Source organism: Podarcis bocagei (genome assembly GCF_964188305.1).
Source record: "Podarcis bocagei genome assembly, chromosome: 2".
Taxonomy (NCBI): Eukaryota; Metazoa; Chordata; class Lepidosauria; order Squamata; family Lacertidae; genus Podarcis; species Podarcis bocagei.
In genome coordinates, this window is record NC_138126.1 from 10,276,542 (window position 1) to 10,293,492 (window position 16,951).

General features: G+C 46.6%; 2 protein-coding genes across 5 annotated transcripts in view; both read left to right on the forward strand.

Moving 5' to 3' along the window:
- LOC308580544 (uncharacterized protein) overlaps nucleotides 1–16,951 on the forward strand; it is a 38,327-nt gene that overhangs the window by 12,411 nt on the left and 8,965 nt on the right. Inside the window, exons 1-4 of one of the 4 annotated variants that reach the window (XM_081182355.1) lie at nucleotides 13,476–13,746; nucleotides 15,180–15,415; nucleotides 15,526–15,641; nucleotides 16,706–16,832. In XM_081182355.1, coding sequence (XP_081038481.1) covers nucleotides 15,528–15,641; nucleotides 16,706–16,832 — 241 coding nt within the window. In that variant the 5' untranslated portion in view covers nucleotides 13,476–13,746; nucleotides 15,180–15,415; nucleotides 15,526–15,527. The other 3 variants (XM_081182352.1, XM_081182354.1, XM_081182353.1) reach the window with 3 other exon arrangements.
- Nucleotides 1,228–10,976, forward strand: LOC308580563 (uncharacterized protein). The gene is made up of 5 exons (XM_081182396.1): nucleotides 1,228–1,474; nucleotides 4,658–5,205; nucleotides 6,326–6,433; nucleotides 7,370–7,496; nucleotides 8,552–10,976. The coding sequence occupies exons 2-5, from the start codon at nucleotides 4,762–4,764 to the stop codon at nucleotides 9,841–9,843; spliced, it is 1,971 nt and encodes a 656-aa protein (XP_081038522.1). The 5' UTR covers nucleotides 1,228–1,474; nucleotides 4,658–4,761; the 3' UTR covers nucleotides 9,844–10,976.

A 16,951-nucleotide genomic window follows, 5' to 3' on the forward strand; every position in this document is an offset into this window, starting at 1 on the left:
GGGAAGGGATCCCTGGTGTCATCAAGTCCAACGCAGGGATCTTTTTGGCCAACATGGGGTCAAACCCACGATGCTGAGATTAAAAGCCTCATGCTCTGCCGACTGAGCTGACCCCAAACGACTTATTGCCATCAACAAACTTGGGCCACCTCACTGCACATTCCTAACTCTTACTTTGTTTTTTTATTTGCAAGTGAAGAATCGCAGGTCTCAATATTGACCCTGGCTTGGTGGACTCGACTTTCCATACCCCTCCACTGGGGGAGAACAAATAATGTATCATAGAATGGGAATGGGACCCCAACGGTCATCTAGTCCAACCCCCTGCAATGCAGGAATTGTTTGCCCAACATGGGACTCGAACCCACAACCCTGAGATGAAGAATCTCATGCTTTACCAACCGAGTTATCCCATCCATTTATTCCGAGTCTCTAATGTGTGTGTGTTAATTCCCCCCCCCCATTAAAAACCATGCAGCAATTCTTTTGGGAATTATAGGGATAGAACTACCTAAACAGTATAGAAATTTATTCATGTATGCTACTACAGTGGCAAGAATGTTACTTGCCCGAAAATGGAATGAAGCAGAAGTCCCAGCAAAGGAAGAATGGATCCAAAATTTACGGAATATGCAGAAATGGCTAAACTTACTGGAAGAATAAGAAAAATCAAGATGACAAACATTTTATAAAAGAATGGAAATGGTTTATTGAATATTTACAGATAAATTGTAAAACAGGTAAGAACATTGGCACGATTATTGTAATGGCCTGCAGTTTTGTAAGAGTATATATTTAAAGTGGATGAATAAATGAGCAAATTAAGTTGATTTGGATATGCAGAAGATATTAAGAATAAATTTAAGCAACCGCGGAAAGAGGGGGGGGGGAGGAAGTCAAGTTTCGAAATGTTAAGATGATTGTGAAATTGGTGAAATGTATAAACTTGAAAATCATTTTTTTTGGAAGAGTCTCATGCTTTACCAACCGAGCTAGCCCATCGATTGTCCATTTATTCCTAGCCTCCTGTGTGCGCGCGTAAAAAATAAAAATAAGAATCCAATTAAAATCCATGCAGCACGCTAGTCCGGAGAGTTACAGCTTGCTGCAACAAGCAGAAAAAAGTGATCCAGCGGTGCGTCAGAGCTCTCCGCAATTTCCAAGCTTTCCAGGCGCTGGATCGCAGCTCTGCAGCGCGCAGGCGGCCATAGGATTGCAGGAGGCAGCGATCTTCCTCCCCGGTCCTCAGAGGGTTAACTGGAGGCCGGTTCCTAGAGAGGAGCGAAATCTGGGGCGCTGGAGGGGGGAGGGCAAAAGCTTCCCTAGCCAAGGCCCCTCCCCATCCTGCCTTGCAGATCGGGGAAGCTGGAGAGGAGATCCCATGGAGAGCAGAGGGGGCTTTGCGGCGAGGCTGCGCCCTGATCCCGCATAAGGAGCCGGGCGTTTATTTAAATCGGGGTAGCAGGGAAATCTGGTGAGTCTCTCTCCTCTTGCATTTGGTGAAGGGTGGCCTTGGGGTGTCACTGCTATTTATTATTATGATTGTTCTGTTATGCATGTTTGTGTTTTCACGTTGCAAAATTGCCCCGTGTTCTTTGGATGAAGGGCGGTGCGTAAATCTGAATAAAAATAATAATAATGGTCAGTGTTTTTCTCTAAAAAAAATGTTTAGGGGGTACTCTCATTTTGACTCAAGAAAACCACCATTTTATGGCTCAAATAAATACAGTAAATGGACAAAAGTACATAAATTCACAAAATGTTTAGGCATAGCTAGCAACGTTCCCCTATTTTTAAGGGAAATTCCTTTATTCCGAATAGGATTCCTCACAAGAAAAGGGAAAAGTTGACAGCTATGTGTTTAGGGGTATGCGTACCCCTGCGTCCACCCCCCAGGAATTAATAATAATAATAATAATAATAATAATAATAATAATAATAATAATAATAATAATAATAATAATAATAATTTATTTGTACCCTGCCCATCTGACTGGGTCTCCCCAGCCAGTCTGGGCAGCTTCCAACAAAGATTAAAAATATATTAAAATCTCACACATTAAAAACTTCCCTGAATAATAATAATAATAATAGTAATAATACCACCATCAGATTTGCAGTTGAGCCTGGGAGCCTGGGAAATACAAGTGGGGAAACGGAATGGGTGGGTGGGAAGAAAGCCACCAAGTGGGGAGAAGCCCTGTAGGGCTGGACAAAATGGATATTGACGAGCTGGAAGGTGGGGGAAGAGGAGGGTCTGGAAACCAAGCCTTCGGAGGGAGATGGGTAGCCTGGAAAAGAAGAGACAGGGAGGAGAAAGGAGAGCTATCATCAAAGATCTCAAAGGCTGTCCCATGGATGATGATGATAATAATACAACAACAACAACAACAACAACAACAACAACAACAACAACAACAACAACAACAACAACAACAATAATTTATTATTTATACCCCGCCCATCTGGCTGGGCTTCCCCAACAACAACAACAACAACAATAATAATAATAATAATAATAATTTATTATTTATACCCCGCCCATCTGGCTGGGCTTCCCCAGCCACTCTGGGTGGCTTCCAAAAGAATATTAAAATACATCAAACATTAAAAGCTTCGCTAAACAGGGCTGCCTTCAGATGTCTTCTAAAAGCCTGGTAGTTGTTGTTCTCTTTGACATCTGGTGGGAGGGCGTTCCACAGGGCAGGTGCCACCACTGAGAAGGCCCTCTGCCTGGTTCCCTATAACTTGGCTTCTTGCAGTAAGGGAACTGTCTGGGCAGAACGATGGGGGTGGAGACGCTCCTTCAGATATACTGGACCAAGGCCGTTTAGGGTTTTAAAGGTCAGCACCAACACTTTGAATTGTGCTCGGAAACGTACTGGGAGCCACTGTAGGTCTTTCAAGACCGGTGTTATGTGGTCTCGGCGGACGCTTCCAGTTACCAGTCTAGCTGCCGCGTTCTGGATTAGTTGTAGTTTCTGGGTCACCTTCAAAGGTAGCCCCACGTAGAGCGCATTGCAGTAGTCCAAGCGGGAGATAACCAAAGCATGCACCACTCTGGCAAGGCAGTCCGCAGGCAGATAGGGTCTCAGCCTGCGTACCAGGTGGAGCTGGTAAACAGCTGCCCTGGACACAGATTTGACCTGTGCCTCCATAGACAGCTGTGAGTCCAAAATGACTCCCAGGCTGCGCACCTGGTCCTTCAGGGGCACGGTTACCCCATTCAGGACCAGGGAATCCTCCACACCTGCCCGCCTCCTGTCCCCCAAAAACAGTACTTCTGTCTTGTCAGGATTCAACCTCAATCTGTTAGCCGCCATCCATCCTCCAACCGCCTCCAGACACTCACACAGGACCTTCACCGCCTTCACTGGTTCTGATTTAAAAGCAAGGTAGATCTGGGTATCATCCGCATACTGATGAACACCCAGTCCAAATCCCCTGACGATCTCTCCCAGCGGCTGCATGGGGATGTTGAAAAGATGGAGCAAGCTTGTTTTCTCCTGTTCCAGAGGGTAGAACTCGAACCCATGGCTTCAAGTTACAAGCAAGGAGGTTCCGGCCAAGCATTCTGACAGTCAGGGCCGTTCGACAGTGGAACGGCCACCCTCGGGAGGTGGTGGACTTTCCTTCCTTGGAGGTTTTGAAAGCAGAGGTTAGATGGCCAACTTTAGCTGAGATTCTTGCATTGCAGGGGGTTGGACTAGATGACCCCGGGGGTCCCTTCCAACTCTTAAGATTCTATGAGGGACTGGGGAGAAAAGACAAGCAGGCATTCGTCACCACCACCACCATATATTTCTAATACCCCACTCATCTGGCTGGGTTGCCCCTGCCACTACAACAGAAATACTGTACAGGAAAAACAGCAGCAACAACAACATCAAACATTAAAAGCTTCCATGGGGAGCCTGCTTAGAATCATAGAACGGCAGCCTTGAAATGGACCCCAAGAGTCATCTAGTCCAGCCCCCTGCACTGCAGGAATCTTTCACCAAACATGGGGTTCAAACCCACAACCCTGAGATTAAGAGTCTCCTGCTCTACCGACTGAGCTAGAGTACACTGGCAGAAAACAATGACTTTATCTACATAAATACTATACAGTGGCGCATCTGCACAGGCGCGGGTTTCGATCCACCGCTTCTGCCTGTGACGTCATTTGGCGCTTCTGCGCATGCGCGAGTGGCGAAACCTGGAAGTAACTCTTTCCAGTACTTCCGGGTCGCCGTGGGACGTAACCTGAAAGAACGTAACATGAAGCAGACGTAACATCAGGTATGACTGTATATAGTTCTGTAACGTATATGGTTTACAGTGGTACCTCGGGTTAAGAACTTAATTTGTTCCAGATGTCTGTTCTTAACCTGAGGTACCACTTTAGCTAGTGAGGCCTCCCGCTGCCGCACGATTTCTGTTCTCATCCTGAAGCAAAGTTCTTAACCCAAGGTACTATTTCTGGGTTAGCGGAGTCTGTAACCTGAAGTGTCTGTAACCTGAGGTACCACTGTATTTTGTTATTGCTGTTCTCCTTGGCCTTTTAAAATGTTTTTTTTAAGGTATCCTTTTAAATTTCCCCTTTACTTTTTATTTATCTTATTTATCTCCCTGCAATCGATAAAATGAAATATTTTCAAAATGTTCTTATTCCTAGGTATCTTTCTCGGCTGTGAAGGTCTCCGGGTCCTCGCTTCTTTGGCCAGATTTTTCCTTAAGAGGGCATCTGACTGAGGAGGGAAAGGGACACGTTTTTCAGCCATGTCGGAGGCTCCCTCAGATCATGCGCTGAAGGTGGAAGAGGCAGAATTGGCTGGCCCAGAATTGGCAGGGAGAGGATCCCACGCCGTAGGCAGCAAAGGATGCTGGGAAAACACCTGGCAAAAGGCCCTGGGCGAGGAGGACCCACTCAGCTCGGATGCTCAGTGCCGACGTTTCAGGCACTTTCGCTACCAGGAGGCCGAGGATCCCAGAAAAGTTTGCAGCCGACTCCACCATCTCTGTTGTCAGTGGCTGAAGCCGGAGAGACACACCAAGGCTCAGATCCTGGATTTAGTGATCCTGGAGCAGTTCCTGGCTGTCCTCCCCCCGGAGATGGAGAACTGGGTCAGGGAATGTGGGGCGGAGACCAGTTTCCAGGCGGTGGCCCTGGCAGAAGGTTTCCTCCTGAGCCGGGCAGAGGACAAGAAGCAGGAAGAGCAGCAGGTGAGAGAGTTTCATTTTCATAGTTTTGTGCTGATGGCTGTATTTTCATAAAATAAACAAAAACATTTTTATTGTTTTGGATATTAGAGGCTGTGGCAAAAATAAATTACTTGTTTAACTGCTATATTACAGCCGATGTGCTGGTCATCCATTATCTCTTTTCTTTTATTGTTTAGGTATTTAGAATATAAATGTTTAAAAATCCTATATATCTCTATCTATCTATTATCTATCATCTATCTATCATCTATCTATCTATCATCTATCTATCATCTATCTATCTATCTATCTATCTATCTATCTATCTATCTGTCTATCTATCTATCTATCTATCTATCATCTATCTATCTATCTATCTATCTATCTATCATCCATCTATCTATCATCTATCTATCTATCTATCTATCTATCTATCTATCTATCTATCTATCATCTATCATCTATCTATCATCTTTGTTTACCCAGGTATTCAGTGTCTGAAGAAGTTTTATCGAGTGACAGGTTACATTAGGGCATCTCCTAACACGTATTCCATGTATATCCTTTTTCTCATCCATTTCTCTCTTTACTCCCAGAATCTGATGAGAGACAGTTTCATCCTGATAACACAGAGATTTCCAATAATACAGTGGTGCCTCGCAAGACGAAAAGAATCCGTTCTGTGATTCTCTTCGTCTAGCAGTTTTTTCGTCTTGCGAAGCAAGCCCATTGAAGGATTAGCGCTATTAGCGCTATTAGCGGCTTTTAGCGGCTTATCTGCTGATCGGATCAGCTGATAAGCTGCTTAGCGGCTTAGAAAAAGGGGGGGAGGGGAAAAAACCAGCAGGAACTCGCAAGACATTGTTGTCTTGCGAAGCAAGCCCATAGGAAATTCGTTTTGCGAAGCACCTCCAAAACGGAAAACTCTTTCGTCTAGCGAGTTTTCTGTCTTGCGAGGCATTCGTCTTGCGGGGCACCACTGTACTGCGAAACCCTGCTAGTTGGCCCACTTTCCCTACAAATCCTTTTCAGAGGTGACATCCCACTCCAGACCTAGGACATTTCTTTTTGCTAATCCTTTCTCTCTCTCTCTCTCTCTCTCTCTCTCTCTCTCTGTCTTTAATCCCTGTTTTCCTTACAGGGCCTGTTTGAAGGAGTGGCCGCTGACGTTCCTGAGGCAAAGGAGGCTCCACTGATGCTGGAAAGATCATCTCTTTGTGCTGGAGCTACTTCTCAGCATACAGATCAAGTAAGAGGAGACCAGCGGGTTGGAAGTTGGAAGAAGAGTTGGAAGGGGACCTGCGGGTCATCTAGTCCAACCCCCTTGCAATGCAGGAATTGTCAACATGCAGAGGGCCGGGAGGCCAGCTGGCAAGCCCCGGCTGGGCCGTCTCCTTCCAGCGGCCCGGTATGAAGACCATCACCTCTGCTCCGACGTAAATCAGTAACCCGGGCTTCTGGGCAAGGGCACACTATCAGCAGATTGAAGAGCACACACAGAATAGGTGTGAGGCTTGTGGAAGCATACTATAACTACAGATTTATTCATCATAAATCAGGACAAAGAAACATGTCGTCTCAGAGAGAACAGCAAAAGCAAAAGCTATACACACAACGGAGGTTCCCAGCATACTGTGCTGGAATGCAAACAGACATGTGACACGTAACAATCCCATGTCTGTTCCCGGAAATTGTAATTAATCCAGAATGCGGCAGCGAGACTGGTGACTGGGAGCTGCCGCCAAGACCATATAACACCAGTCATGAAAGACCTACATTGGCTCCCAGTACGTTTCCGAGCACAATTCAAAGTGTTGTTGCTGACCTTTAAAGCCCTAAGTGGCCTCAGCCCAGTATACCAAGGCCTTCTTGGAGGTCCAGCTCCAAGGGCCTTCTGGCGGTTCCCTCACTGCGAGAAGTGAGGTTACAGGGAACCAGTCAGAGGGCCTTCTCGGTGGTGGCACCCGTCCTGTGATACACCCTCCCATCAGATATCAAGGAACTATCCGACTTTTAGCAGAAATCTGAAGGCAGCCCTGTTTAGGGAACTTTTTAATGTTTGATGTTTTATTGTGTTTTTAATATTCTGTTGGGAGCTGCCCAGAGCGGCTGGGGAATAAATAAATTGTTGTTGTTGTTATCTGTTGCATTAACTGTGAGTGGGAAATGGTCTCTTTCCTTTCAGGGTCTGGTGACGCTTGAGGAGGTGGCTGTGCGTTTCACGGAGGAGGAGTGGGAGCTGCTGGATCTGAGCCAAAGAGCCTTGTACAAGGAAGTCATGGAGGAGAATGGTGGCATCGTGGCCTTTTTGGGTAAGGCCCCTCTCCCCCTGCACTTGCCCTTGGTTTGGGGATGATAAGACCCTTGTGAAGCTTTTCCTTTTAATAGATTACAAGGCAGGGAAGGTTGGCTGTTCCTTTTTTTCTTCACAATCAAGATGTGTTTTCCCCCTGGTGGTCTCATCTGAGAATAAGATATTTTCTGCCTATTTTCTGCAAGTGCTATGATATGATAACTAGTGGAAGTCCTTCTAAAAAAAGTTTTTGAGCTATTTTTAAAAGAAATTCGTCAAAATCTACACCTTCGACATGGGTTGTTGCACATTAAGGCACTTTCCGACTGGGAGCTGTTTACGATGGCTGAATCCTGGACGTATGGCAGCCCTATTTGCCTCAAGGCATGTTTTCTGGCAGCTTATCTAATGTATTCCTTTATTTGAACACATACCAGTCAGAGGGCCTTCTCGGTAGTGGCGCCCACCCTATGGAATGCCCTCCCATCAGATATCAAGGAAATAAACAACCATCTGACTTTTAGAAGACATCTGAAGGCAGCACCGCTTAGGGAAGTTTTTAATGTTTGATGCTTTATTTTGTTTTTAATATTTTGTTGGGAGCCGCCCAGAGTGGCTGGGGAAACCCAGCCAGGTGGGCGGGGTATAAATAAATCATCATCATCATCATCATCATCATCATCATCATCATCTCTTCTCAAATCCAAATTTCCTTCCTCTTGAGGAATCCAGTTCGTTTTATCCCTTAGAATGCTAAGCAGTAGGATGACCACCCTCTCTGCATTTCTCTCAAAAAAGGAGGCAAAAGGAGGAAATGTGCTGTCTGCACCCGGAACATTGCATATTATTATTATTATTATTATTATTATTATTATTATTATTATTATTATTATTTTATTGAAAGAGTGGGGTGCTATATTGGGAAATGCTTCAGGTTGGGGGGAGGCAACCATCTTAATCCTGCTTTGTATAGCAAATTTTTCTTCTTTCCCCTATTTCTCACAACAGCAATCAATTCTTTGTTAGCGTACTTCTTCAATTTCAGGCTTTACATGTTGTCTCTCTTCTTCTCAGGAGACGAAAGAGCCAGGTGTAAAGAGAAGGAACAGCAGGGGAGAAAACCAGAAGGAAAACCGGAGACGAGGAGGGAGAAATCCTCTTCCTCCCAAAGGGGCGACGTCGCTGAAATCCCAGTGGGAGAGGAAATGGAGGATGGGAAAGAAAGCGGCCAGTGCTCTTTGTGCGAGGACAGTTTCATCTGCCCGGCAAGCGACGCGGGGGAAAAGCTCTTCGAATGCATCAACTGCAGCAAGAGCTTTTCCAAAAGTTCCTACCTTCGGAAACACCTCCGTATCCACACAGGGCAGAAGCCGTACAAATGCGCCGAGTGCGGAAAGAGCTTCAGTCAGAGGACAGACCTCAAGAGACACCAGTGGATCCACACGGTGGAGAAGCCGTATAAATGTCTCGAGTGCGAAAAAAGCTTCACCCAGAAGAGGAGCCTCAGTACACATCAGATGAATCACAGAGGGGAGAAACCGTTTAAATGCCCCGAGTGCGGGAAAAACTTTGCTCAGAAAAATTACCTCACGATCCACCAGCTGACTCACAGGGAGGAGAAGCCGTATAGGTGCTTGGAGTGCGGAAAGAGCTTTGGCCAGCTCAAAGATCTCAACAGACACAGAAGGGTTCATTTTGGGGAGAAGCCGTATAAATGCCTGGCGTGCGGCCAGGGCTTTTGGTACGAAGGCCACCTTAAAAATCACCTCCGGATTCACACCGGGGAGAAACCGTATACCTGTTTGGAGTGCGGGAAGAGCTTTATTCGGAAAACGGACCTCAACAGGCATCAGAGGAGTCACACCGGGGCAAAGCCGTATCAATGTTTGGAGTGCGGGAAAAACTTCACAGAAAAGAAGAACCTCAGTTTACATCAGATGAAGCACAGAGGGCAGAAACCATTTAAATGCCTGGAGTGCGGGAAGAGCTTTACTCAGAAAAATTACCTCACCGTGCATCAACTGACTCACAGAGGGGAGACGCCATATAAATGCTTGGAGTGCGGCAAGAGCTTCACCAGGAACACTAGCCTTAGCTGTCATCAGAGAATCCACACCGGGGAGAAGCCGTACGAATGCCTGGAGTGCGGAAAGAGATTTTCTTGGAGGAAAAGCCTAAGTTGTCATCAGACCATCCACACGGGAGAAACCGTCGAAATGTCAAGAGAGCTTTACTCGGAACAGAAACCCGGCCACGTCTCAAATCAATTGCAGATGGCGAAACCCTATCAATACCCAGATTGTTCCATGAGCTGCGAAGAAGCTGGAGAAGAAAAAATGTCCGTCTCAATTTTTCTATGCCAATGATCTGGAATCTCTTCTATGGTTTTTGTCCAGTTACGTAACAAAAGCCGCAAGATGGAGTCACCCCCGCCATACCCACCTAGAGTCCTTTTTGCCAGGCGCCTGGAGGAAACATCTTTTGCTCTTTGCCTTGGTGCCAAAGGGTCATGCCACTCAGGGCGACTCATAAGCCCACCCTGTTTTGCAAATTTCCTTCCCCTTGTGCCCAGAGTTCCAGGGCTAAAAGTAGGACCCTTCCCCTGTGAAATTTGTCATCCCTTTCAACATCCCTCTGCCGTCTCGCACTGCAAGGTTATTCCATGCATGTTTTGGAACTTCTCACAAAGTCTGTATGGTGCAAACGTTCCCAAACTTATTTGGCCTACTGCCCCCTTTCCAGAAAAAAATATATTACTCAGTGCCCCCTGGAAACCTACCTTCTTTAAGCAAACAAACAGAAAGATGCAGTGGCAAATTTCTGCTCTTTTAGATATCTGTGTTTCTATCTACATGGGATGCGGGTGGCGCTGTGGGTTAAACCACAGAGCCTAGGACTTGCTGATCAGAAGGTCGGTGGTTCGAATTCCCATGATGGGGTGAGCTCCCATTGCTCAGTCCCTGCTCCTGCCAACCTAGCAGTTCGAAAGCACATCAAAAGTGCAGGTAGATAAATAGGTACCTCTCTGGTGGGAAGGTAAACATCGTTTCCGTGTGCTGCTCTGGTTTGCCAGAAGCGGCTTAGTCATGCTGGCCACATGACACAGAAAACTGTCTGTGGACAATCGTCAGCTCCCTCGGCCAGTAAAGTGAGATGAGCGCCGCAACCCCAGAGTCGGCCACGACTGGACCTAATGGTCAGGGGTCCCTTTACCTTTATTTCTATCTACATATTGCTGGCAGTAAGCATTGCTACACAACAGATGAAACGTACAGTTCTTCAAAATGTTCTTCTTTCTTTACGCTTCCACTGCCCCCTTATTTTTATTAAATGCCCCCCGGTTACACACAAGGCCCTGGATTGTTCCAGCACCCCCGGAGGGGGGGCGGCATAACCCACTTTGGGAAACAGTGATCTAGTGCGAAGTGATTTATTTATTTTCATCCTATCTTTTTGTCCCTCCCCCCCGTTTTCCCTTTAATAAACCTTTGAAAATTTGCACCTTTGGGGCTGTGTGTATGCTTTGACGTTCGAAGACTAAATTCGTCCACTGGGATAGCTCATGTCAGGAGAGCATGAAGCTCTTAATCTCTGGGTTGTGGGTTTGAGAGCCCCACGTTGGGCAAAAGATTCCCGCGTTGTAGGGAGCTGCGACTAGGTGACCCTATGCACAACCAATAATGGGTTTAATTTTGGGGGGAAATTGTGCACACTTGAAAACATTGGCAGCATTAGGATAAATTCAACAGTGTAAGTAGGTTTTGGTGGATGCAGTATTGGAATACTGAATGGTTTAGTTTATATAAAATACGCAGGGATTTATGCTATGTAAAATGAAACATGGAAAGAGAAGGGAAGTCATTGATATTTTAAGGTTGTTTGAATGAATACTCTAAATTGTAAAGCAGAAAGTGTAATGTGTGTGTGTGTGTGTGTGTGTGTGTGTGTGTGTGTATATATATATATATATATATATATATATATATAATTTTTTAATTTTGAAATACTTTATTGTCACTTGTACAACTTGTATACAGTGAGATTACACGAGCACCCCCCACTCAGCTCTCTTAGTCTTAATTCCCCTCGTTTACTGACACACACACACACACCAAACCCGAAAGTCAGTTGCCCTGTTGTTATCTTTTCATTCAGCAGCCTAACAGCCCACGGATAGAAACTGAGGGCAGGAGATCAAGAAAGTGCTGGCCAGGGTGTGTATTTCATCCAGCGGATTCACGGGAGAGCCTGTAATATCTTGTGCTGTATTCACCACCCTCTGTAGGCACTTCCTATCAGATGATGTCAAACCAGCGTACCACACCGTGATGCAGTATGAAAGGACACTTTCTATTGTGGACCGGTAGAAGGAGATAATCAAATGTTGATTGACATCGTTCTTCTGCAATACTCTGAAGAGATGGAGTCTCTGTTGGGCTTTCTTAACCACCTGGGTTGTATTTATTTTCCAAGTGTGGTGTAGTGGTTAAGAGCGGTGGACTTGTAATCTGGTGAACCGGGTTCGCGTCTCCGCTCCTCCACATGCAGCTGCTGGGTGACCTTGGGCCAGTCACACTTCTCTGAAGTCTCTCAGCCCCACTCACCTCACAGTGTGTTTGTTGTGGGAAAGGAAGGGAAAGGAGAATGTTAGCCGCTTTGAGACTCCTTAGGGTAGTGATAAAGTGGGATATCAAATCCAAACTCCAGACTCCACTGAGATAAACTCCTAGGAATTTAAAGGAAGAGACTTCACACAGCCCTCCCCGATGTACAGTGGGGCTAGTTCTCCTCTGTTCCTCCAAAAGTCCATCTCCTTTGTCTTACTGATATTAAGGTGCAAGTTGTTCCCTAGGCACCATGTAGATATTTTTTGGACCTCCCCTCTATAAGCTGATTCTTCTCCACCTGTTATTAAACCCATTATGGTGGTGTCATCTGCAAACTTAATAATGTTTATGTGTGTGTGTGTGTGCATGCACACACATACACACACTAATAACTGTATTGTTTAATTAGTGTTTTTATGGAGCAGTCAAGTAATTTCGTTGTCCCCGAAGGGGGCAATGACAATAAAGATATTATTATTATTATTATTATTATTATTATTATTATTATTATTATTATTATTATTGGTTAAATTCAGCAAATTTAATATACAAACAAGACGGGCTTCTGTTAAGATCGCATGACACACAAACATATTTTTCTTAAGGCTTTATTTCTGTATTGCTGGGGGTTGGACTAGATGACCCTTGGGACCCTTTTCCTACTTTACAATCCTATGATTCTGTTGTGATGTGGGGTTTGTGATTTCAGCTCTCTTGACATAATATGCTGGAGACAGTTCTCTAGTAACACTTCTTTATTAAAGCAACAAGACTAAAGACTGGGGAGAGGAAAGCTACATTTATAGGGACGGGACTAGCTAGGAAGGATACATTTTGGAGGGAACAATATCAGGCAATCACAGTCCTGCCTTTTGGAGGGAACCAATAAGACAGAGGATCCAAATACAGCAGCTTAAATGAACCAATAGTAGCTGTACCCTCTGGAACCAAAAGGCAGTTACTTTACCCTAATGCAAATACAGACAATCATAATACAGATATAAAATCCTTTGACTCAATACACAACAGATTCTATTTTTTCTTGAATGCTGTCGAGGGTCGCCCAGAAACGCCTCGCGGGACAGACCTCCCTGCCATAGACGAAACTGGTCCGATCGGGCCAACCTTGCAGGGTTGTTGCTTTGCTACGGAGCCAGCATGCAAGCCGGCCGGGACAGCCCTCCTCTTCAGAGGAGGCCACGGCCGGCCAACCCTGCCGGCAGCCGACCTTCCAAAGCGCAATTGTTTGCAAGGATCGATTCGCTGCGCGCGGATTTCGCGTTCCTGCCGCTGCTGCTGCTCCTCCAGCCATGCAAGGGTGAAAACGATGCCGATGCAAGAGAGGGCAGATTCCTAGAGAGGAAGGACATATTTTGGGAGGGGGGGTGGATGCGTGGGGGTGGAGGGGAGGAGGAGTCCTCCGGAGCGAAGGCGGCTCCCCCATCCTGCTTTGCAAAAAAAGAAAAAAAGCCAGCCTTGGATTGCAGCCGGAGGTTGAATTGCACGGATGCATTTATTCGCTGCAAAGCTGACAGCTGGTTCCTGCTCCTGCCCCACTGCTGCTTGAACCGGGAGGTCGCATTCCTCCCCCCCAAGCCCTCCCCGCACATCCCTGCAGGGGTTTCTTGCAGAGGGAAACTGTCCTTTGTCCTTCCCAATCACGTGAGTATCTCCCCCCCTCCTTTCAGCCTTTGGGTGCAATGTGTGGGGCTGGGGAATGAAGGGGTTGGAAGCCCTCCTTTTACCCCCCCCCCCAAGTGGGGGTCAGACAGCGCCTTGGGGGTGGGGGAAGGCCTGGGGAGCACAGAAGAGCGAGGCAAGCCCCCCCCCAAAAAAACAGCACCCTTTCCTGGTGTGGATCATCAGTTTCCTTAGGCAAGAGGGAGTTGGGTATGTATGTTCATGTATGAGAAGCAAGTGGTCTCTCCTTCCTTGGCAGAGCTTGGGTGTGCCACCTGTCAGGGATCATTGAGCTGTGATGTTGGCATTGCATGGTGAGGGGCTGGGCTAGATGGCCTTTGGGGGTCCCTCCCGACACGACAGTTCAGTGATTCTGTGAAATCCTCGGCCAATGCTTCTGAAGGAAAGCACAGGAGAGCAGGGGAGAGAGGGATCTACCACTTTGACGCGATTCTGCAGCAGGGCTCCTCTCAGATTCCCAATTTCACATGCAGCTGATCCAGGATATTCTTTTTACGTTGAGGAGCTTTGCTGTCTGGCATTCTGAGGGCTTGGCCTTCTCGGTGGTGGCACCCAGCCTGTGGAACTCCCATCAGATGTCAAGGAGATGAGTAGCCATACAACCTTTAGAAGACATCTGAAGGCAGCCCTGTCTAGGGACAATTTTTAAATATGTAATGTTTTATTATGTTTTTATATATGTTGGAAGCTGCCCAGAGTGGATGGGGCATCCCAGTCACTTGGCTGGGGCAGAAATATTATTATTATTATTATTATTATTATTATTATTATTATTATTATTTAAGATGCCACCAGGACCCCTTGGTGTTGCACACTGGACAAACTCCCTCCCCCTCTTTCCTCTTGTTGGCATCTTCTCTTTTGTTAGCAAGATGGCTGGCTAATATCTCCAGACAACCAAGAAATAACAGCCATAATAATCTGTGATTGATCATGCCTGCTCTGGAGCATCTTAATTTCCCCAACATCCCCAGCTAAAGATGATGCAATGGGAGCCTCTTTTTCTGGCCACATCATACGCTAAAGCACCATGATGCCGGTTCGAACAGCTCTTGTTCCCAGAAGTCTGGGAGCTGTAGTTTGCTATAAGGGTGCTGAGAGCTGGAGGAGAGACACCCCTCCACCCCAAATTCCCCTTGCAGAGCTACAATTCCCAGAGTTTTCTGTGAAGTGGGATTGACAGTTAAACTGTAGCTGTGTGATGGAGAACCGGGATCTCTCCTGACAATGCTTGGCACCCTTAATAACGTTAATTTGGGGGAAATGTCCCAGATTATTAAAGACCTTATGGTAAGAACTTGAACTTGGGCCTGGTAGTAATTCAGCAACTGGTGGGGGTCCCTGAGCATGTTCTGCATTGCAGAAATGTATTGTTCTTCTTGTTGGTTTTGCAGGATCCACATTTTGGGGGGTAGATTTTGCTTTATGACCGAAATTGGCAGAGCAGGGAGGCGTTCGTTGAACCACCTTGGTGGCCCTGCCTTGGAGCACAGATGGAATAAGTAGACGGTGAGAAGCAGAGGATTTTGGGAAGGAACCGTGCAGAAGATCCTGAACGAGGAGGACGCCCTCAGCTCAGATGCTCAGCCCCAGCACTTCAGAAGGTTTCTCTGCCACGGCCTGCCGAAAGGTTTGTGGCTGACTCCACCATCTTTGCCCTGAGTGACTGCGGCCAGAGCGATAGACACGAAAAGCCCGATCTGGTTCTCCTAGAACAGTTCTTGGCTGTCCTTCCCACAGAGATGGAGAACTGGGTGAGGGAACGTGGAGCAGAGACTGGTTCCCAGGCGGTGGCCCTGGCCGAAGGTTTCCTCTCGAGCCGAGCAGAAGACGTGAAGCAGGAGGAGGATCAGCAGGTATGATATGATAATCTTTATTGTCATTGTCCCATACAAAACAACGAAATTGAAAAAAATCTACATCAGACATTCAAAAACCAACAAGCCTGCTATCCCAGCTAACCCAGCCTGGTTAACCCCCTAGAAACTCTGATACCCCATAACTGAATACAATATACTCACATAGAGACAACCTTGTTGTTGTTGTTGTTTAGTCGTTTAGTCGTGTCCGACTCTTCGTGACCCCATGGACCAGAGCACGCCAGGCACCCCTGTCTTCCACTGCCTCCCGCAGTTTGGTCAAACTCATGCTGGTAGCTTTGAGAACACTATCCAACCATCTCGTCCTCTGTCGTCCCCTTCTCCTTGTGCCCTCCATCTTTCCCAACATCAGGGTCTTTTCCAGGGAGTCTTCACTTCTCATGAGGTGGCCAAAGTATTGGAGCCTCATCTTCACGATCTGTCCTTCCAGTGAGCGAGACTACCTTACACTGGGCTTAAAAAACAAAATCGCATTGGATAGAAACTGTTTCTCAGGCAGCTAGTCCTAGTCTTTATAACCCTGTACCTTCTTCCAGAAGGCAGAAGCCGAAAGAGATCATTTCCGGGGTGCACACTATCCTGCGCTATCTCTGCAGCTTTCTTGTGACACCTGGAAGCATAGATTTGATCCAAGGTGGGAAGAGTGCACCCAATTATTCTCTCCAGTCTTTACAACCCTGGACAGCATTGTTTCCCCCCGACCGTGCAGCTCCCAAACCACACACACAGACCATAAGTTAAGACACTCTCCACAGTACAATGGTAAAATGCCATCAACAGGTCCTTTGAGAGATTGTTTTTGTGGAGGCTTTTCAGAAAATATAACCTCTGCTGTGCTCTCTTCATCAGGTCTTTGCTTCATCTTGGTGGTTCCAGGGGGCTGAGAATATTTTCTAAGGACGTTGCCAAAATGTGCAACGGTTGTCCACTTTTCACCCGTTCTGGAAGTCCTACAAGGAGAGGACCACTCATTTGTTTCCTAATCTCTCTCTCTCTCCCATCTTTTCTCTTTCTGATCCTTGCTGCTCTTTCAACTGCAGGGATTATTTGCAGAAGAAGCCGTGAACTTTCCTGAGGCAGAGGAGGACCCAGCAGACCCCAGGCAGATGCCTCTCTCGAAATGGTGGATCAAGCAGGAGGAAGAAGACGAAGGTGTTCCTTCCTTGGGTAAGGATTCACAAGACATTTCCCAGCTTGGGTCTTCCCTTCTTGAGCAGGTCTCTCTTGTTTTCCCTTGAGTCTGTGTCGGGGAGGAGCTGACTCCACCAAATTCTTAGCTTCCGTCG

What these genes read in the sequence shown, in the direction of transcription:
- LOC308580563 (XM_081182396.1), top strand. Translation starts at nt 4,762, where the DNA reads ATGTCGGAGGCTCCCTCAGATCATGCGCTGAAGGTGGAAGAGGCAGAA. An exon ending in AGAAGCAGGAAGAGCAGCAG is followed by an intron (nt 5,206 to 6,325) that starts GTGAGAGAGTTT and finishes TTTTCCTTACAG; the next exon opens with GGCCTGTTTGAAGGAGTGGC. An exon ending in CTTCTCAGCATACAGATCAA is followed by an intron (nt 6,434 to 7,369) that starts GTAAGAGGAGAC and finishes CTTTCCTTTCAG; the next exon opens with GGTCTGGTGACGCTTGAGGA.